The 21,489-nt window shown below is 49.4% G+C and overlaps 1 protein-coding gene across 1 annotated transcript; it reads left to right on the top strand.

Moving 5' to 3' along the window:
• Positions 1-11,771: 11,771 nt before the first annotated feature.
• Ren (renin) lies at positions 11,772-20,354 on the top strand. Its single transcript, XM_027418113.2, has 9 exons — positions 11,772-11,866; positions 14,067-14,217; positions 14,723-14,846; positions 15,466-15,584; positions 16,370-16,566; positions 18,407-18,526; positions 18,923-19,067; positions 19,325-19,423; positions 20,193-20,354. Exons 1-9 carry the CDS (start codon positions 11,772-11,774, stop codon positions 20,352-20,354), a joined length of 1,212 nt encoding a protein of 403 aa, XP_027273914.1.
• Positions 20,355-21,489: the final 1,135 nt, after the last annotated feature.

The raw sequence follows: 21,489 nt of genomic DNA, 5'->3' as shown, positions 1-21,489 counted from the left end.
CCTCTGAAGCAACACCCTCCACCCCACTCCTGTCTGCCCAAGCATTTGTCTTAGGATGCAATCCCAGGAGCCAGAGTGACACCACAGATAAGGTTCCTGGTCCCCAGAACAAGAGAGCCTCACACCTGCCTTTTGCCCTGTAGGCCTCCTCTCTCTGTCAGCAGCTAGCCTGGGCCCAGGTATGGTCACAAGAAAACTAAAGACATCAAGTCCAAAGAGCTAGTATGCTCTTCCCCAACTGCTTCTGTTTCCCGTCTTTCCTCTTCAAAGAAAGCAGAGCCCAACATGGTTCCTTGCTTGGGTCAAAGTGGGGTGCCTAGGGTAGGGCTGGCTTTTCTTGTGGGATGGTAGTAGGACATGACAAGTAGCCTTACCGTCATCACCTCAGGTTGTGCTTTCTTGCGATTTCTTTTATCAGTCTGATGTAGTGGGCTACTGTCCCTTTAGCACATTCCATCACAGGAAGTAAAACGTATGCCCCTTGAGCCATTTGTGCCTGCCTTACGTTTTAGTCTCTCAAAAGCCAGCGGAGGAGGAAGGGTGGTACAAACCCTTGTGTTAGCCTCTTCGCTTGAGCAGTGTTACTAGCTGACAAGAAGAACCTCAAGGAGCAAGGGTTTGTTTTGGCTCACAGTTTGAGATGAGACAGTCCTTGAAGGGGGGAAAGGCAGGACACCAAAGACATGAAGCAGCTGTCACATTGGCTCACTTCCTCCTTTTTATTCAGTCTGGGACCCATGTATGGTACATTCACACTAAGCCTTCACTTCCCAGTTAAAACTGTGGAAACGTCCTAATAGATACATAGGGTTGCGTTTCCATGTGATCCTAAATCCAGTCACGTTGACAACAAAGATTAATCACCACATCTCCCAAGGACAGAGAGAAGGTTTAAGAAGGGAAATCAATAAATAAATGTAATTAAAACAAAACAAACAAAAAACAGAGATGTCTCAGTGGGCAAAGGCACTTGCTGCCAAATCTAACAACTTGAGTTCTATTCCTGAGACCTGCATGGTAGAAGGAGAGTACAGCCTTTCCCAGGCTGACCCTCTGACCTCTACAGGTAAGGGTGCATGCTTGCACCCAATCCCCCCCCAACATACACATAATAACACAAGTAATTACCACACATTTACAAAGAAGAGAAACAATGTAAAGATTTTGAGGATGGAAACTACATGGGGTGGGGGCGTAGAGCACAGGAAGCTGCAGCCACAAAGCCAAGTAAAGCTCCTGATTCTCACGCAGTACCCAGAACTGTGTCTCTGGGTGGGAAGTATTAGGTGCCCATGAAGCTTTGCCCAAAAACAGGAGGCTGGCTGAAAATTCTGTATCCAGCCATGAGACTTCCTTAGTGTGGTACTCTCCAGCTCACCCCCAGCCAACACGCCCAGCCTTTCCTGCTAGCTAGGTATCCTCCCTGGAAGAGGCAGCTTCCTCTCCTGAGGACTGCTTGAGAGAGGCGAGAGCCCTCTCTATGAGGATAGAGCGTGGCTGTGGAGAGGGACTGTGTGGATACTTAGGTGACACCTGAATTCCTGTTCTCCCTCTGCTCCAGGAACCCAAGGAAGCAGCAAAGTTTATATCCTGGACAGGAGATAAGTCCAGAGAAAAGACCTTCCATATTGGAGAATGCCCCAGAGAACGGCAGCACAGAATCCAACAGTGGACACACCCAGCTGTGAGCATTGCTAGTGCAGTTTCCAGAATCTTCTACCTGCCAGGTAGAATAATCTCTACTTAGCAGAGTGAGTAGAGAGGTTAGGAGGCATGGGAGCCCCAGGAAAGCCTGGTGTTCAGAAGACCAAAGCAAACAGAGAAAATAGACAATGCAGAAAGTGTAGAGGACATTTTCTTTCTTCTTCTTTTTTTTTCATTTTTCTGCCTTTTCATTTATTTTTTTCAAATATCTATCTATCGATCTATCGATCTATCTATCTATCTATCTATCTGTTTTGAGAGAGCCTCTCTACATAGCCCTAGCTAGCTGACCTGGCCTTTAACTCACAGAGGTTCACCAGCCTCTGCCTTCTGAGTACTGGAATTAAAAGTGTGCACTACCACACCCAGTCAAGGACATTTTAAATGTATAGTTAAAACATGAATTTTACCATCATAATCATGGGTTAAGTGGGTAGCTCAGTATTAAGTACATCTCCATTTTTGTGCAACAAAACTTTTCATATCAGAGATAGCATTTTAAATTATTCTATAATTAATGTCTTACTGGGAAAGAGGTAAGAGAAGAAATTTGCATCTATAAAATATAGAAAATGAAATAAAAATAGAATGAGGCAGATCAAAAACTTGGGAAGTTAAACATAATAGCAAAATTAAAAAAAAAAAAGAGTTGAAACATACAGTTAAGGAATGCTGGGAAGATGAACAAAAAGAAACCAGGAGACAAAATATAAAAATCTGAGAAAAGTAGAAGCTACAAATCCTTTAGTTCTGGGAGGAGAAAGGAGAAAGGAAAGAAAAGAAAACTGACTCCAGGAAGATTTGCGGAAGAGAAGCATGGTCTGCTGCAGGCTTGGGGTGTGTGTGTGTGTGTGTGTGTGTGTGTGTGTGTCTGTCTGTCTGTCTGTCTATGCGTATGTGTCTATGTGTATGTGTTTGTGTATGTGTCTGTGTGTCTATGTGTGTGTGTCTGTGTGTGTGTCTACATGTGTGTGTCTGTGTGTGTGCTTATAATGCATCCAGAAGAGAAGCATGGTCTGCAGGCTTGGGGTATATGTGTGTGTGTGTATGTCTGTCTGTCTCTCTGTATGTGTCTATGTGTATGTGTCTGTGTGTGTGTGTGTGTGTGTGTGTGTGTGTGTGTGTGTCTGTAGAGCATCCAGATTGTGGTAGAATTCAGTTGGAAATTAGACTGCCTAGAATAAGTCCAGGCCTACAAATGTTTATTTCTCCTGACCCCTTAACAAGAAGCTCTGAGAGCCTATGCCAACCTTAGACAAGGATGGAAACTGAAGAAGTCCCCAAGCAACAGGGACAGCACCAGAGAAGCCCTGTGTGACTCTAGGCAGTCCAGAAACCAGGTGTGGGACCTGTTGCAAAGGGCTTTGGAGAATCTGGGCAGATTGGTCATGGGCAGAATCTGGTCATGAAACCCAAAGGGATGTCAGTGGAGGACAAGAAAAATATACACCACAGAGATAATAGTTAACACATGGGGGGGTGGGGGGGGACACGATTTTACCCAGAACAGTGGCACACACCTTCATTCCCTGCACTCAGGAGGCAGAGGCAGGCAGATCTCTGTGAATTCAAGGCCAGCCTAGTCTACAGAGTGAGTTCCAGGACAACCAGAATTACATAGAGAGACTCTGTCTTAAAAAAAAAAAAAAAAAAAAAAAAAAAAAAAGCAAAATAACAACAACAAAAAATCCCACAAAGGTTTGTCTTGTCAAAACCTGGGGGGAGGGAGGGGGAGGCTGGAGAAATGGCTCAGAGGTTAAGAGCACTGACTGCTCTTCCAGAGGACCAGGGTTCAATTCCCAGCACCCACAAGGCAACTAACAGCTGTCTGTAACTCTAAGATCTGACACCCTCATATAGACATACATGCAGACAAAACACCAATGTACATAAAATAAGAATAAATATTAAAAAAAAAACCCTGGAGGGTAGAATATGAAAGAAAGACTCTTCTACTGTGAGAGAGCAATTAAAATTCACAAAAGGTAACATCGAGAAATGGCAGGATGCATGTAACAATGTTCAGGAGTGTACACGCCCCATGACCAAGCAAGGCAGAGTGGCCAGGTTTTGGGTGGTGGGGGAGTTGTGGTCCTTGGAGATCAGGGCAGAGAGTAAGGACAGGACTGGAGAATGCTTTTTCATCACAAATGCTTTTTTTTAGTTGGAGCACTTTTCCTATTCTTTCCCTTGCTAGCTTCCTGCTTGGTGAAGCTCACACCCCCGGCATCCCCATACAGATCCACCCTGCACCACCCACTTGTCTCTGTGTGGACACTGATGAGCCCTCTCTGCTATATCCTCCTGTGTAACCCTCCACTCCCCCTGTTTCTTCAATACTAAAGATCCCCAATGGAAGTTGGTAAGAGTTTGTGTTTCTAGCTCACCTGTGTTGGGTGCAATGTCAGGCTCCATTACACTGAATGCACTTTGTTTCAGGAACCCTCCACCAGGCTTCCCCACCATTCCCTGCTCTCCTGCCCCAAACCCTGCAGCTCCGGAGGGCTCTGAGACTTGCCTTCAGTTTCTGTGAGTCACGGCTTCACCAGTTCTCAGGTTAGGATGATCCCAACCCCATGGCTAAACCATGAACCCACCAAGGTCCCCACAATGAATAGATTAGGACACATGGTTCTCCCCCGACCTCCACCTCCAGCCCAGCCCCAAGGTTCTGTGCCAACAACAACACACTGCCTGGGGCTCTGACTAATCATCCCAGAGTCCACCCACACAAGGCAGCCTGGATGGCTATTCAACTCTATTCTGGGCCTTTCTCTCTCAAGGTCCCGGTTGCTCATCCCCCCTGCTGAGTCCAGCATCAGAGCTCTGATTGAAAAATTTCTGAAGAGCCAGCTGGGTCCCTGCAAGGATGGGAAACAAAGCAAACAGTTGGGACAGAGGCACAAGGAGGAGGGTACAGGGAGGAAATCGTGTCTATTTTCCACCTTCCTCTGTGTATCCTTTTGCTGTTTACGAACCAAAACAGGGCTGGCCCGGAGATGTTTGGCTCCCAAACAGTACACTGGCTGAGTCCCCCCTCCACCACTGACTAACACCCTGGGCAAGTGTCATATTACATGCTGATGGCCAGGAGTGAATCCTTGTCCCTTTCAAAAGCAGCAAACAAGATTCTTGATACCACTCAGCCTTCTCTCCCTCCACCCCAGTCTTCCCAAGCCACCACAGCCCCCATCTAAACAACTGTCCCTCATTATCGAGGAGGTGGATGGGATTGGAAACCAAATTAAGACCAACCTTTGACATCGCTGTCTCTAGAGAGATTCCCTGGATGTCAAAGCCCCATGCCCAGTCCTGGACGTATTGACTATGGCCTCCGAAGACTGGGAAAGCTGGGCTCAGCTAGATTTATGCTTCTCCTGCTTGGTTCTCACATCCACTCCACCCCACGGGCAGAGAGTGTGGGCCAAGAAAACCCTCTCCTCCGCCCCTACTCTGCTCTGTTTCCTTAACCTTGACCTTGAGGTGATGTGATACAGCCTGGTCCTAGAAATGGCATCGTGGGGAGTCCTATGAGAAGAATTAGACCCCTGGACTAAGGGCCTGGGAGATGACCTGATAAGGATCTTGAACATTTTCTGTCCCATGATCCAAGATGCCAGAAGGTCTGAGTAGTCAGGAGGGAAAGAGGGCCTGCCTGAAACTACCTCCTCCCCAGCAATGGAAATGACAGAGGGTGGGGCAGGCCAATGGTCTGAGCGGGGACAGAAAGGGTCAACTGTAATGCTGGAAGGCCCTCAGTCAGCTCAGCCTCTCCCACCTGCAGAACCTCCTAGCATCTGAGCATCAGCCTCAGTGTGACCATTGAGGATACTCAACATGGCTACAGGCATCCATGCTCCTCCTTGTTGAACCAAAGCCAAGTGCCTCCCAGTCATGTGTCATCATTGGCTGGCTGCGCAAGAGCATCTGGCCCAGCTTTTCTTGTCAAAGTTCTGCAAGGCCTTCAGGTCACCCCTGGGGCTTCTCCCTTGCAGTTTCTCAGGGAGTTTTTCCAGTCATCCAGACTTGTTCTCAGGGTCCTGGCTCATGTCACTTCCAGAGCCTCCACAGGCTGCTTAGAGGTGATGCCCAGTGTCCAGGCCAGACGATGATCATGTCCAGCACTCCACTGCCAGGTGCTGTGTTATGGTAGAGGCAGAAGGAGCAAAAAGGACACTGTCCAGCTGGAGAGATGGCTCAGCATTTATGAGCACTTATTACTCTTGCAGGGTACCTAGGTTCAGTTCCCAGCACCCACCTGGTGGCTCACAGCCCTCCATAACTTCAGTTCCTAGAGATTTGACACTCTCTCCTGGCCTCCAGCACTGCAAGCATGTGGTACATATAGTTCGTGAAGGCAAAACACTCACACACATAGAACAATCTTTTTAATTTAAAAGTAAATAAAAGGCATTGTCATTGTTGGGCTACTTGCCCACTTGGCAACTTATCTTGCTCTGCTGCTCCATCCTCTTCCACAGCAAGGAGTTGCTTGGTGCCCCTCCCCTGGTGAAACTATTCACATGTCTCTTAAACACTTGTGTGTACTGTTTGTCCCAGGGCCAAGCAGACCCTGGGACCACACATGGGCACAGCGCACACACACATACACACTTACACACACACACACACCAGATGGAGGTGTGCCACACACTCTGACAAGAGGCAAGGATAGATGCCAAGAGTGAGGTTGTGTTGGGGAGCTGGGTCCACAGAGGCCCAGACCTGTTGCCTTCCATGGACCCTTGGTCCTGCCTTTGCTTTAGAAGAGTCTACATCTTACCTTGACATACTTGTGAAGGTCCTGCCTCAGTGTGTTGTGGTCTAACTTTGCCTAAAGAAGTGCTAAGAAGCAATGCCCCGATCTGTAGGTTTGGCATCACTCCCTCTAGGCAGGCACCCATCTCTTTAGACTCCTGATACCCATAGCCACAGGGGAAGTAACAAGTTGGAACCCTCAGCTTGTCTTCTCTCCACTCTGCAGCATCAGCATCCCAGTCTGAATGGTGAGGGTAAGCTGTGCCTATGTCATGGAGCTGCTAAAGGGTCAAAGCATGCGGGGGCTTCCCAATCAAGCTGACTGGTGGGATCTGTGCTCTGTTGGTCACCAGTACCCATGGCCCCTTCCCATTTATTCTCTCCTTGTGCTTGCTCCCTCTCCTCTAGGGCTTGGGAAGAGCAGAGGGAGAAAAAGGGTAGGTGGGTTAACCCCTCTTTCCACCCATGACAGATATCAGCCATGATGCAAAAAAGACATCATCAGTTTTAAGTTACTCCACTGAGACTCATGAGGAACTCTATCTCAGCAGGGCCTCAGGGGTGTGGAGAGTGAGATTTGGGGGCAGGGCCCCACCATCTAGGTGGCTGCAACCATTGTCTGTGAATTAGGATACAGTGCTTGTCCTTCTAGGTCTTGGTTCCTCTTGGGTCCCTGGAGGCACTGGTCCATTTGCCTCCCAGGATGACGTAGACACCAGGATATGACCTTGGTCTTCTAGCCCTGCTTCTCTCCTTGGACCCTCTCCACTCACTTACTGTGTTACTACTGAACTTGTAGGTCCTTCCCTGTCATTTATTACAGACTTTGGCTCCCAACTTGCAGACTTCCTCCACCCTGTGCCTTCTGTAATCCTCCCCAATGACATCACTAACCACGCAGATGGTGACCTGGCTGTACCCTGACCTCCTAATTCCCTGGGTGACTGACTATGATAGCACATGCCAGTAGGAAATGCTGACACAGCAGAGGCAAGAGAATCACAAGTTCACGGCTATCTTAAACTACACCTTTAAATGTGTGTTGGTCATTTGGTGTAGAATTCTCTAGCTTCTTGGGCATCCCATTCCTAACAGCCTCAGCTCTGTTCTACCTCAGCCATTACCCACATCCAAGGCTGCACTTACCATATGACACCACTCCACCCTCAGTCCAGCAAATGCCCCGTATTCTTCCGTCTGGCCACCCCAGCCTGGGACTGAGCTGTTGTCACCACCTCTGCTCACTCTTCTCTTTTTATGGTCTTGTTTGACTCAGCCTGTCCTATCTTAACTTCCTTCCTAGACCCACAGTTCCCCAATCAATAATGCTTTGTGTTGGTTGTGGGCGCATATACCTGTAATCCTAGTACTTGAGAAACTAAGACAGAATGATCATGACTTTGAGGCCAGACTGACTGGGCTATATAGTGAGATTCAGCCTCAAACTTGTCCTTTTTTGTATTACTATTATTATTATTGCTAAGACCATACATTCCTTTGTTCCTCATCACTGGCCCAACCCTAGTGTAAAACCAGGCACATAGTTCCTGTGTCTGTGTCGAAGCAACTGGGTTAACTGTTGCATGATCTTTTCCTGAGGAGATATGAACAGCTACTCACTCCAGATAAGCTACCAACGGGCCAAAGTATGACTCCATTGAAGTCCAGTCTGGTGAACCAACAAGTGATCAATCCCAAAGCAGCTCCATCATCAAAAGGCCTCACCCCAGCACAGATGATGACTTCCCCAGAGCTGCATAGGCAGAGCGCCCCCTTCAGGTAACCTTCCCACAGTCTCTGTACCCCAGCTCCTCCACAGACCACACAACTACTGCAGCTCAGCTGAATCACCTACATCTGGAAGGGAAGTCTAGGAAGGAGCAGCTGGAATCTCAGGTGAGCGTCTAATGACCTCACCCCACCCACCCCCCTTTCTGGGAAGGAACGTCAACAGGCTCAATCTTGATGGTTGCTAGCAAGTAGCCACAGCTGCTCAGTGAAGATGCTAACAGCAATTGTGTTCACAGGACAGTGTGCTCTAGGCACTAGGGGAGTAGGACCTGGGCAAGCCTGCTTCCTGTGAAGTCCTGCGCTGCAGTCATCAAACACCAGCCTCTGCAATCCTCTGATTTCCAAGCTTGGCTTCTACACTCCAATAATCATTTCATGACCTTCAATGTTTCCTCGAACCTCGGGCTGGAGAAGAGTACAGCGTCTGGAGCAAGAAAGTCAATCAATTAGTCAGTCCCAATACCAAACACACCAACCCACACACCCACCTGCCTTCCTTCTGCTCTTGAGGAGAGGCCACCCACTCCCAGACTCCACCCAGGTGTGGGGTCATTAGTAGCCCTGCCTCTTTCTTTCATCAGGAGGGGAGCGGAGAAGAGCAGTGGCTTTACTGGATTGCCTCCCTCTCCTTCTTATCTTGGTCATTTTGAGTTACTGTTGAAGTCACTGTATAGTGTGGTGGCACTCCCCTTTAATTCCAGCACTGGGGAGACTGAGGTAGGTGGATCTCTGAGTTCGAGGTCAGCCTGGTCTACAGAGTGATTTTCAGGACACCAGTGCTATACAAAGAAAACCTGTCTCAAAAAACCAAAAAGAAAAAACCAAGACTAATTACCTACCTGGTCACTCTATTGTGGTCTCTTCTGCAGAATGCTCCTCCATGCTGTTCTATTGGAGCTGGAGTTCTGGTCTTGCTTCCTGTCTTCTAAGCTCATTTCATTCACGTCTGTGGCAAATGATGCATAAGCCTTTCCCCCAGGTCATTTGCCATAACCTCTGGGGTTTCTTCCTTTCTCTAAGATTTATTTATTTATTTATTATGTAGACAGTGTTCTGTCTGCATGTTTGCCTGCACACCAGAAGAAGGCACCGGATCTCATTATAGAGGGTTGTGAGCCACCATGTGGGTGCTGGGAATTGAACTCAGGGCCTCTGGAAAAGCACCCTGTGCTCTTAACCTCTGAGCCCATCTCTACAGCCCTACCTCTAGAATTTCTTAAAAGAAGCCCACACCCAAGAGACCCTCAAACCCCGGGTCTCCCTCAACTTCTCTTCCCATAACACAATCGCCCAGATCCCATCCGTCACTCCTTCAGTCTCTACACCCATGTACTGCTGGGCCTTGCAGATTTGGATGCCTAAATTCCTCCTAATCCTCCAAGCCCACCCATGCCATCACAGGCACACTCCAGTAACATGGCCTTCTCACCGGCATGGGTCATGCCATCCTGGACCCACCCCAAGTCCTTGCTAGTCCATAAAGCCAACACCTTTGCAAAATGTGTTGATTGCATCATTCCTTTCCTAACCATCAGAGGCTCCTTATTTGTTTTGTAGATAAACCTCCATCTGCTTAACCTGGATTTGGTGAACCCAGATTGTTTGGAACTCTACTCAGCTCTGTAATGGGTTCTGGGCCCAATTTATAGTTGACTGACACACACTGTCACTATGATTTTGGGCAAGTTACCTCAACTATCTATTAATGGAACTATCTCACACATGAGGTACGGTGGCATTAAGTTTATCAAGCACCTACAGTAGTGCCTGCTACACGTAGGCATTTGGTAAGAGGCATCCACCTCTGTCCCCCAGAAGCGGGGCATCTCCTTCCACTCTATCTTTCTGTCCTATAAAACGCTGGCTTTTTTTTCTGGGCCGTTCTTCACATTTCCTCTTTCTACAGGGCCTTTGCACGTGCTTTTATTGCGTCTTGTTTTCTTTCCCTCTTTGACTATTCATACCTGTGCAGCCATCAGGTCACAGCTCAAGTGTGATTTCCTTGAGGGAGCTCTCTGGGAGTCCTTGCCACATACTACTCATCAGCCAACTGTATGTCTATTTACTGTTTTCATTCATTTATTATTTTAGTTCTGGGGATTGGCTATTGTATACTCATGTGTCAGAATAGAATCAATGCTTATTTCATCTATCATGGCATCTTCTCCTTTGGGGGAAAAGTTCTCAAAAGTCCTTCCCTGTCCCCAGACATCTGAAAATTCACAAGGGCCTCACATTTGAGAGGGTACTGTCTCTGAGATGAAAACACATCCCTTAATGTACAGCTAGCAAAGAGACCACCAGCTCCTCTCACCATCTTTGCAGTGCACAGCTGGCAGAACAGCACTCATGACTCGTACTTAAAATTCTGGTGCATCTGAGGCAGGCCTGCCTTGGGGTCCACCCAGATGCTTCATGGGGACCCAGAGAAAGGAAGAGGGGCATCTAATCTCAATGGCTCAATGCACACAGCAAGTTCTTGATAGAACCTTGGGTTCTTCCCTGCTCATTGCCTGTCACTGGTTCTCTCATTTGATAAGCAGCCAGCTCCACATGTGGCCAAGAGGCAGGGGCACACGCATAACTTGGCCGCAAAGGGATGGAGGTCACACCATGGAGGAGGACCGGTGAGAGGCCACAGCAGAAGATGGCCCATGCTAGTCAGGGTCTAACTCATGGAATTGATGGCAATATGAAGTGGTCCCTGAGAAATAAGCAGAGAGAAGGGCAGAGAGGGCACCTTAGGGGGCATAAGTACTGCCAGCCTGGGGGACCTAGGGGCCAGCTGAGTTTAGGTAGCTCTGCCAGGCTGTTGTGAGGCTACTGGGAGGAATGCAGCAGGCAGAGAGACAGGTGTAAGGGAGCGAAGGGCCAGTAGAAGGGGGTGAGCTGGAAACCAGCTGCCCTTGAAGCACTTCCTCAGTCGGGCAACTACCTACCCTCCACCATCATCAACCCCTGGAGGGAACACCCCATGTCACTCCCTGATGCCAAAGGTTAAGTGAGATGTTACTTTCCCCACCAAGCAGCAGTCAAAAGGAATCACCATGATCAAGATGGAAGACTGGGATAAAACCTAGGAGGAGCCAGCCAGGGGTAACGCAAAGGTTAATCCAGAGGACGCAGCCTTAAGAGCATAAGTGGTAATGTCTGGGTTGGGACTTAGAAGCCCAGGTTCTATGCCGTCTGTACCCTGACCTCATGCCTGAGCAGTACAGCTCCTCATCAGCCTCTGTCTAAGCTAGAGGTGGCAGGGCCAGACCAAGAAGGGACTCTAATGACACTGGGCTCGGCCATACTTCCCACACCAACACTACCCCTCCACCCCAGCCACTCTGCTCTGCATCCAGGACCTGCTTATCCCTCACCCACCTAGCTTGATCTCATGGGGTAGGATTTATGAGGGCTGCCCTGCCATGGGCCCTGGAGGTAATAAATTATAGTACAGCCCTGTGTGTATAAAAGAAGGGTCAGGGGCTCTGGGGCTACATAGACCTTAGAAAGCCTTGGCTGAACCAATGGACGGGAGGAGGATGCCTCTCTGGGGACTCCTGTTGATACTCTGGAGCTCTTGTGCCTTCAGTCTCCCGACAGACACAGCTGCCTTTGGACGGTAACTTGGGCAGAGAAGGGATGGTAGGGTGTGAGGACTGGCATCTTTACTAATGCTCTCAGCTTTCAGATATGTGGGCCATGCAGTTCTTTTGTTTGTTTGTTTGTTTTGTTTTTCAAGACAGGGTTTCTCTGTAGCTTTGGAGCCTGTCCTGGAACTCTCGCTGTAGATCAGGCTGGCCTTGAACTCACAGAGATCCTCTTGTCTCTTAAATGCTGGGACTAAAGGCGTGCGCCACTGCCACCCAGCTCAAGGGATCACCCAGTTCTTATGGCCAATCAGTCATGGATGTGTAGTCCTGCTCTGAGAATTTGAGTGACTTGCTCAGTGCCACACAGTCATAACTAATTAGGAAGGGTTGTCTTTGAAGGGCTGTCTTCTCATCCAGAGGGCCACACATTCCTGATCCCTAAGTACACACTGCAATGACTGCACAGAGCACGGGGAAGGTTAACCCTCCTGGCAAGGAGAATGGTGAAGAAGTCGGAGGCAGGTTCTCTAGATTTTTCCAGGTTAAGTTTTCTGCTTCACTAGCAGCAGACAAAGCCAGATCCAGCAGCAAGCTAACTTCACCAAGTCTTACTGCACCATTTTAAACAGGATCATAACAGAGCCTGCTCCCTGGGGCTGCTTTGAAGATTTGATGAGATAATTTGCCTAAAGCTGTGAGGGTCATGCCGGGCATGGTGTAAGAAGCCATGACGACAGCATGGATTATCATGAGTATGGTCAAGGAAAGGCTCCTGGCAGCCCCAAGCAGGAAGATGAAACATTCATCAGTGCATTTCCAGGCCTGTGGGAGTGAGGTTTCTTTTTGTTGTTGTTTTTGAGACAAGGTTTCACTGTGCAGTCCTGGCTGTCCTGGAACTCACTCTGTAGACCAGGCTAGCCTCGAACTCACAGAGATCTGCCTTCCTCTGCCTCCTGAGCACTGGAATTAAAGGCGTGCAGAAAACCCACACTGCAGAGGGGTTTTCTCAAAGAGGAAGGGCCACAAAGTGCAGTGAGGCATGGGCCTTTTCAGGACATGGTGGGGAACAGACCTTTGGATACTTTTTCCTTTCCTCCTATGTAGAATAGGGATAACAAAAGCTCCTATCTTTTGGGACGGCTGGGATCAAATACAGTAAGTGGGAAAATACTTGTGAAGAGTAAATGGGAGTAGTACGATAAGTCATTTCTGCTAGAGATTACACAGTTAGGTGTGAAGTATGGGCAAAGCAGGGGGGTGAGGGCACAGAGTGCCAGGAAGGAAGGTTGGGACTCATACTGGAGAAGAAACAGGGGCTCTGTGTCTGGGAAAGCATACTGCCACTGAGGTGAGCTTGTTCCCGAGTTCTCTGGCCCAGGGTTTGAGGTACCTTCTTCTGACTGCAAAACAATTTTCATGACTGTCTGGGCCTGGCAGCTCTGCGTAGGAAAGACAGCCAGACAGCATGGACTCTGTTTGGCATTTCTGAGTCATCTTCATCCCTGTGAGCCTTCAGTGTCTCAACTGGAAAACAGAGAGCTAGCTGTTGTGTGGTTTGTATGAGGGCACGTGCCAGGAGCAGCTCAGTGGGTCACTGTTTATACACTTCTTTAATTCTGCCAGTCAAATGTGATTGAAGGATGACTGATAATGAGACGAAGGGCCAGGGATTCAGGCCCAAGACACATCATTCCCCAGGTGAGGCACACAGGCAATCTATAGACACTGGCCTATCTGAATCTGGCTGGGTTCAGTGGGCACACACCACCTGGTTTAGTGATACCCCAGGGGTCCCCAAGTCCCTGCAGCCTGGTGTGGGCGTCTGCTGCCACCTATAGGTCCCAGATGGCACTGTCTCCCCATCAAAGAGAGGTCAAGAGGCAGTAATGACCTTTATGTCCCAATCCAGAACAGTGAGACACAGTGCTGTTCAACTCATGATGATGATGATGATGATGATGATGATGATGATGATGGATGGACAGACGGACAAATTGCCTTATCTAATTAAAATGAGACAACAGGAGGAATTTGAGAATTATTTAGTACCAGAATAAGTGACTCAAGAGGCTTGTACATTCTCCTGAGAAACCGCAGGGCACAAGAAGAGATTCTTAGGAGCATGGGGGAGGGGTTAGTGATAGACACACCAAAAGCAAGGAGTCTGGGCTCTGTCCATGTTGGGGGTCTACACGACTCTTCTGTTTTTCTGCCTCTACCCCGGAGCAGGATCTTGCTCAAGAAAATGCCCTCTGTCCGAGAAATCCTGAAAGAGCGCGGAGTGGACATGACCAAACTCAGTGCCGAATGGGGCAAATTCACCAAGAGGTTCTCCTTTGGCAATGGCACCTCCCCCGTGATCCTCACCAACTACTTGGACGTGAGTGCCTAGCTCTGCTGCTATTTCCTTTTCTCTGGGACGAGCAGGCACCACTCTTCCCACACCATGCTTGGCTGAGAGCCAAAGAGCACCTGCATAGTCTATAGAACTCCTTTTTGCAGCTGAGAAGTCTGGGGTTTTGCTGTTGTTGTTGGCTTGTTTTGTTTTTTGTTTTTGAGACATGGTCTCACTATGCAACCCTGGCAGGCCTGGAACTCACTATGTAGACTAGACTGACCTTGAACTCACAGAGCTCTACAAGCCTCTGCCTCCAGGGTGCTTTCATGCCCAGCTATTTTAATTGCTTCTATTAGGCTTTCACGCCTCAGTGCGTCTCCTATGTTCCAGGACAAGAGAGGATAATGCAGACTCCCCTCGCTTCAGCAAAATGGAAAGCCAAGAGCCAAGAAAGAGGGGGACAAGAGACAAGAAAGAGGGGGACCAGGCATGGCCCCAAACCCAAGGCTCATGTGCCTTGGTCCTCACTTTCCTTCTACTCCTGCAGACCCAGTACTATGGCGAGATTGGCATTGGCACACCACCCCAGACCTTCAAAGTCATCTTTGACACAGGTTCAGCCAACCTCTGGGTACCCTCCACCAAGTGCAGCCCTCTCTACTCTGCGTGTGGTAAGAGTCAGTGTGTGCCTCTCACCAAGCCCTTCCTGCTGTACCTAGCTCAATTTCCCATCCTCCAATGAACTGCTCTCCCTCAGCCCCATGCCACTGATCCTAGGAAAAGAGAGGCAATGGCTCTCATCTTCCTGAATTGGCCACCAAGGTGAGTAAGCCAACTAAGGAAAGTACCTGGTCACCTGGAAGGCCATTTCCCATGGTCCCTAGGATTCAGTCAGGAACAATGTTGCAAACCCACTCCAAGCCCTGAGGCTATTCCAATGATAGCTTTAGTCAATGCCCCCACACTAACCCTTACTCCGTACCCAGAATCTCTGGTACTACTATATCATGTTAGCAATGGCTATAGAATTCTTTGTTTGAAACGAATGCCTCAGAAGCATAAGCACATAAAAGAAAAACCAGTCTTGACTGGTATACATTTTTTCCAAGCTGGAGACTCAGGAACACACACACACACACACACACACACACACAGACACACGCCCATGAATACACCTGAGCTAAGTCTTCAGACATACTAGCCAGGCCCACTACTTGCCCCACTTCTGAGCCTCCTGCCTCAGTCAATAACTCTTATGCTGATCTGAGCCTGTGTGTGTCCCTCTGCTAGAGATTCACAGCCTCTATGACTCCTCGGAATCCTCCAGCTACATGGAGAATGGGACCGAATTCACCATCCACTATGGATCAGGGAAGGTCAAAGGTTTCCTCAGCCAGGACATAGTGACTGTAAGTAGGACCAGCCCTACTTACACCCATGGAGCAGGGCAGGTATACCCCACCCCACCTTAGAGCCTGGGGAGTTGAGGGACCACCTCCTTGGCAGTTTCTAGCTGAAGCTATGAAGACCAAAGTTTCAGTGGAGCAAATAGGCTGACACTGCTTGACAAGGCTTTGCATCTACCTTGTGTATGGGCAAGCCTAGACTCCACAGTTTCCAACCTTGTGACGAGCTTGAATTTATGAATTCAGACCGGGCTTGGAGTATCCTTGAGATTTGGGACCAGGGTTTTGTGCCTGGGCAAGATTTGCTTTCTTTTGGCCAGTGTGTAAGCCTTTCCTGTTGTAGAGTCACTTGGCCTCGCTGTGCCAGGGGTAGGAAAAGACACATGTTGAGCCTCAGGGGGAATCAGTGTGAGCCCTTCCATCTCATCAAGCCTGTGAAATTGGGGGGTGGGGGAAGCCCTGGTTATGATAGAGAAATCCTGAGCCCCAGCTGGTGGGGTTAGCAAAAACAAAAACAAAAACAAAAACAAAAAAACTGGCCTCTGGGAGGGTTGCAGATCACCTGCCTGGTGGGACCTCTTTCTCAGCCTTTATAGCACTAGTCAATCCCATCTCTCTGGCTCCAAGCATAGATGTGTTGAAAGGGTATGTGCAGGCTTTCTGGCGTAGTCTTATCCTAACTGCTGTATAGAACCTGTGTATCTCTGGGAGCCCTGGTGTGGTAGCCAGAGCAAACCCCAGCCAGGGTTGAGAAGTGACTTCCATCTCCTCTGGTTCTTTTCTCACAGGTGGGTGGAATCATTGTGACACAGACATTTGGAGAGGTCACTGAGCTGCCCCTGATACCCTTCATGCTGGCCAAGTTTGATGGGGTTCTGGGCATGGGCTTCCCTGCTCAGGCCGTAGGTGGGGTGACCCCTGTCTTTGACCACATTCTGTCCCAGCGGGTGCTGAAGGAGGAAGTCTTCTCTGTCTACTACAGCAGGTGGGCCTTTGATCCCAAGGCCAAGGCAGGGAGGAAGGGAGGAGAACTGGAGGAATGGTAAGAGTCCAGGCCAGGATTTACATGCTCCTGATGAGGTGGTCCTCAATCCATATCTAGAACCACACACTAGCCAATTAAAATGAATGGAAATAAAACATTCAGTCCTTAGGGACCAGCCACACAGGCACAGCCAGCTTCACGCCTTTGTTGGTACCTTTGTTTATTTGTTCTCTCATTGATCCAGTCAGTACTCTGTGCCATGTGCCATGGGAGGCTCCAGAGGTGAACAGTGAACAAGACAATCCCTCCCCTCCATCCTCCTAGAGCTTACTGTCCAATAGGGGAGAGGAGAAATGCGGCACTATGAATGCCCTGGGCACACCAGGCACCTGGTACTGAAAGCCGCAGATGCTTCTCGATTCTAGGCCAGGATTCTGTGCAGTTCAGCCTTGGGGAAGCTGTGGTCAGGGTCCCGGCATGGCTGGGATCTGCTGCCAATTTCTGGGTTCAGAAAGATGGTTTGAGCTGGAGGTAAAATCATTATGGGTAAGAACAGAGACGGGGGGGGGGGAGAGGGCGGCGATGAAAGTGGAAGGGAGGGGTGGAATCTAGCGCAATCTCAGAGGAAACAGGAAGACTTCTTTACAAAGGGAGGTTTCGAGTGAATTACCACCAGTCAGAAGCTCCTGCAGTCAGTGGTCCTGGGAAGTATGTTTCAAAGAGTGGTTAAGAGTGGAAGTGGGTGTCAGGAAATGTAGGTCATAAAATGTAGGCTGCCTTGGGAAATTCAACAGGGAAGGGGGTGTGGCACAGGGTGTGGGGTGAGATCCAGAGGAAAGCAGAGAATGGGAGGTGGGTGTTCTAAATGCTAGAGGATGCTTGAGGGATGCTGTGGGTGGAAAAGAGCTGATGGGAAGACTTAAAATACATGGGGCTCAGCAACAGGCAGCAAGCAGGCCTGTAAGCAGGGGCCCTCTTGGGCTAGGAAGAAGTAACATTCATATAAGTAACTGATTCTTGCACAGAACATGTGCACATCTACCCCTTGTACACATGTGCACATACGTATGCGTATGTCATGGATTCTGAGAAACTCCTTCACATACTTGTAAGTACCTTGGGAAGCAGCCCCAGGCAGCCCTGGGCTGAGGTAGCACCCTGGGCATGGAGAGGAAGGCAAGGGCAATCGGATTTGGCTGGGAGCGAGAGCCTGGCTCCAGCCACCATGAGTCCATTGAGCTCTGAGTGGTTTCACCATTTGGTGACTCAGTTGCCTGAAGGGTGAAAATTAACCAAAAACCGGGTTGCTGAACCTTGTTCACAAAGAAGGCCTTCTCTCTGTGTCCCTCTTGGCCTCAACAGAAATCTGAAGTAGGCAGGAGCCCTTTGGGGCCCTGAACTGCAGCACTCCCAGGACCCTTGCCCCAGAACCATACCCACCACCCCCACAGGCTCCCACACATCAGTCAGGCCTAGTCCCATTAGATGCTTGACTTCTCCCTACACTGGAGTCTGGAGTCTGCCCCACACACCTGTTGCACCCACGTGAGGAAGGCACGTACATTTAGGACTTACTTGCATCTACCCTGTGTCCTTCAACCTAATGATTTTCTGGAGGCATCTAGACAGCCCGAGAAATACTTCTGTTGCATTTGAGGAGGGGCCAGCAAGGGAGAGCAGGTGTCGATTCTCCATGGCTCGTAATGAGAGCTTACAGCCTTGCCATCTACCCACTAAACCCTCCCTCTACCTGACCCTGCACCTCTCAACTTTCCCTCATCCCTGAAGCCTCAGGTTTCAAAGGTTGTATGTCTCTAACTTCTGCTAAACTTTCCTTTAGGGACTCCCACCTGCTGGGGGGAGAAGTGGTGTTGGGGGGCAGTGACCCCCAGCATTACCAAGGCAATTTTCACTATGTGAGCGTCAGCAGGACTGGCTCCTGGGAGATCGCAATGAAGGGGTGAGCAATCACCACCTTCCCAACCCTCCAAACTGATGTTGCCACTGGGGTGGGGTGGGGTGGCGGGTGGGGCAGCCACCCCATAAGGCACAGACATCTTCTGCTCTCTGCCAGCTCTGTCCAGGATAGGGGCATGGGATGGGGATTTGAGGATGGGGAGGAGAGGGCCCAGGGAGAGGAGGTGGAGTCTCTAGATCATGCGTTGATGACAAGAACAGTCAGTACCTTCTCTCAGGGCCTCGGCTCTCCTCCCGTGCACCACCAGACCATTCCTATGGCTTCCTATCACTACCCTAAGTTGGGAAAGACACACAGGCTGGGGGGGGAGTGCCTGGCGGCTTCTGCCTGTCTGCCTTCTTGTCTGTCTGTTTACCCATCTAACTGTAGTCTCCGCAGGGTATCTGTGGGGTCTGCCACCTTGCTGTGTGAGGAGGGCTGCGTGGTAGTTGTGGACACTGGTGCATCCTATATATCGGGTCCTACGAGCTCCCTGAAGTTGATCATGCAAACCCTTGGAGCCAAGGAGAGGAGCACAGATGATGTAAGAAACAGGTGGAGAGAACGGCTTGGAGGGTGGGAGGGGATAACCACCTGGCTCCAGTCTCCAACCCATCCAGACACCACTGAGTCCCAAACAAAGCCATTTCAAGTTATTTCCTCTTCACCCCTCACACTCCCTGAATATGTGGCATGTCTCCCGTGGAGGGTGAGCAGAGACTGTGTCCAGGACTCTCTGGCATAGGGCTCTGGACTTCTCAGAGATTTCCACCCTGAAAATAGCTTCCTTCATTTCCTCAGTATGTTGTGGACTGTAGCCAGGTACCCAGCCTCCCCGACATCTCCTTCCACCTGGGAGGCAGAGCCTATACACTCACCAGTGCAGACTACGTGCTACAGGTGAGGCTCAGTGAGAAGGGTGGGCAAGGGCCATTGAAATGGGAGAAGTTGTGCTGTACAAATCACCAACTAGGCCAGTGATCCATGAATACGGCTCGTGTCATCTGGAGAATTTTTAACAATCCCAGGACCCAGGCTGCATGCCTCACCTCTCAGGCCAAACCTTCTAAGACAGGCACCTGGGAAATAAAGTTTTCAAAACTACCCAGATTCAGATGGGCAGTGAGAGTGCACGCCTTTAATCCTAGCACTTGAGAGGCAGAGGCAGGTGGATCTCCATGAGCTTGAGGCCAGCCTGGTCTTCAGAGTGAGTTCGAGGACAGCCAGAGCTGTTACAGGGCTGTCTTGAAAAATCAAAATAAGTAAATAAACAACCAAACCAAACCAAACCAACAAAAATCCCAATAAACTCATGCATGCTGTGAGTCAGTGATGGTCTTCTCTCCATTTCTGAGTGGCCCTCCTTTTAGTCCTCTGTCCTTTGCATTCTCAGGGGCCTAGAGAAGTTCAGTGATTTGGTCTGGGTCAGAAGCTAAGTAAGCCTTTGAATACAGGATAGACACACTGTTTGCCTCTAACTACCACAGTGCCTGCCTGCCTGCCTGCCTGCCTGCCTGCCTGCCCCAGGAAGGCTGCAATTTAGGCTGGGCTGAGTCGGCTCTGGAAGAATGTAGGAGAGGTGGGGCATACACTGAGGACAGTTGCCAGGATCAGGTGGTGAGAAGGGGTTGTGTCATGGGTATTGAGAAAGCCTCCTGCTTCTTGCCAGAATCCCTACAGGAATGATGACCAATGCACGTTGGCTCTCCATGGCCTAGACATCCCACCACCCACTGGGCCAGTCTGGGTCCTGGGTGCCAGCTTCATCCGCAAGTTCTACACAGAGTTTGATCGGCACAACAATCGCATTGGGTTTGCTTTGGCCCGCTAAGGCCCTCTGTCACCCAGTGACCCTAGTTTCAGGCCAAGACAAAGCTGTCGCTCCTGAGGGCCATTTTGTTTGGGCTTGGCCCCCACACAGGGACACTGGACACAGCTCCCGATGAGTGCTTGTCCCCTTGTCTGCAATCACCCTTCCCTGCTTTGAGGAAACACAGAATAAACACTTCATGTTACAACCTGCTTCCGGTGGATTCTTTTGAGTTTGGAGCAGAAGGAGAGACAGTTGCATGGTCACATAGAGAGAAGACACATGACAAATGGGGCTAGAGATGTAGCCTTGTCGGTGAAGTGCTTGCTTCTCAAGTGTGAGAGCCTGAGTTCGATCCCCAGAACCCACAATTTAAAAAAAAAAAAAAAAAAAAAAAAAAGCTGGGCATGACAGCAACCAGGAGGATGGAGACAAGCAGATCCCTGGGGCTTGATACCTAAGGAATGATAACTGAAGTTGTCCTTTGGCCGCCTCCCCCCCCCACAGACAGAGACAGAGACAAACAGACACAAGCACAGAGACACAGAGAAAGACAGAGAGACAGAGAGGGAAAAAGGGAGAATGTTATAAAAAAAAGAAGCCCCCACATACTTTAGTGTGTAAAGCCAGTGCCTTCCATCTACTGCCAACAGGATTCACAAAGAGTTTGTTCATGCAACAACCTTGGTTGAGGAGTTTGCAAAGAAATGGGCCCCATGTTCCTCTAGGGCCATTGGGAGAAAAAAGCCGCAGGGCTATGGCAATAGAGTGTGGGTAAATATATTGGCTAGTTTTATGTCAACTTGACACAAGCTAAAGTCATCTGAGATGAGGAAATCTCAATTAAGAAAATGCCTCCATAAGATGGGGCTACAGGCAAGGCTGTAGGAAATTTTCTTAATTAATGACTGATGTGGGAGAGCCCAGCCCATTGTGGGTGGGGCCAGGTGCTATAACAAAGCCAGAGGGAGCAAGCCAGTAAGCAGCACTCTTTCATGACCTCTGCAGAAGCTCCTGCCTCCCGGTTCCTGCCTGCTTGAGTTCCTGTCTTCACTTCCTTTGGTGAACTGTGATGTGTAAGTGTAAGCAAATAAGTCCTTTCATCCCCAAGTTGCTTTGGTCATGGTGTTTCATCACAGCAATAGTAACCCTAGCT

This window comes from Cricetulus griseus, chromosome 5 (assembly GCF_003668045.3).
Source record: "Cricetulus griseus strain 17A/GY chromosome 5, alternate assembly CriGri-PICRH-1.0, whole genome shotgun sequence".
Taxonomy (NCBI): domain Eukaryota; kingdom Metazoa; phylum Chordata; class Mammalia; order Rodentia; family Cricetidae; genus Cricetulus; species Cricetulus griseus.
Note: the sequence above shows the minus strand (reverse complement) of the source record. Positions and strands in the feature narration are given on the sequence as shown.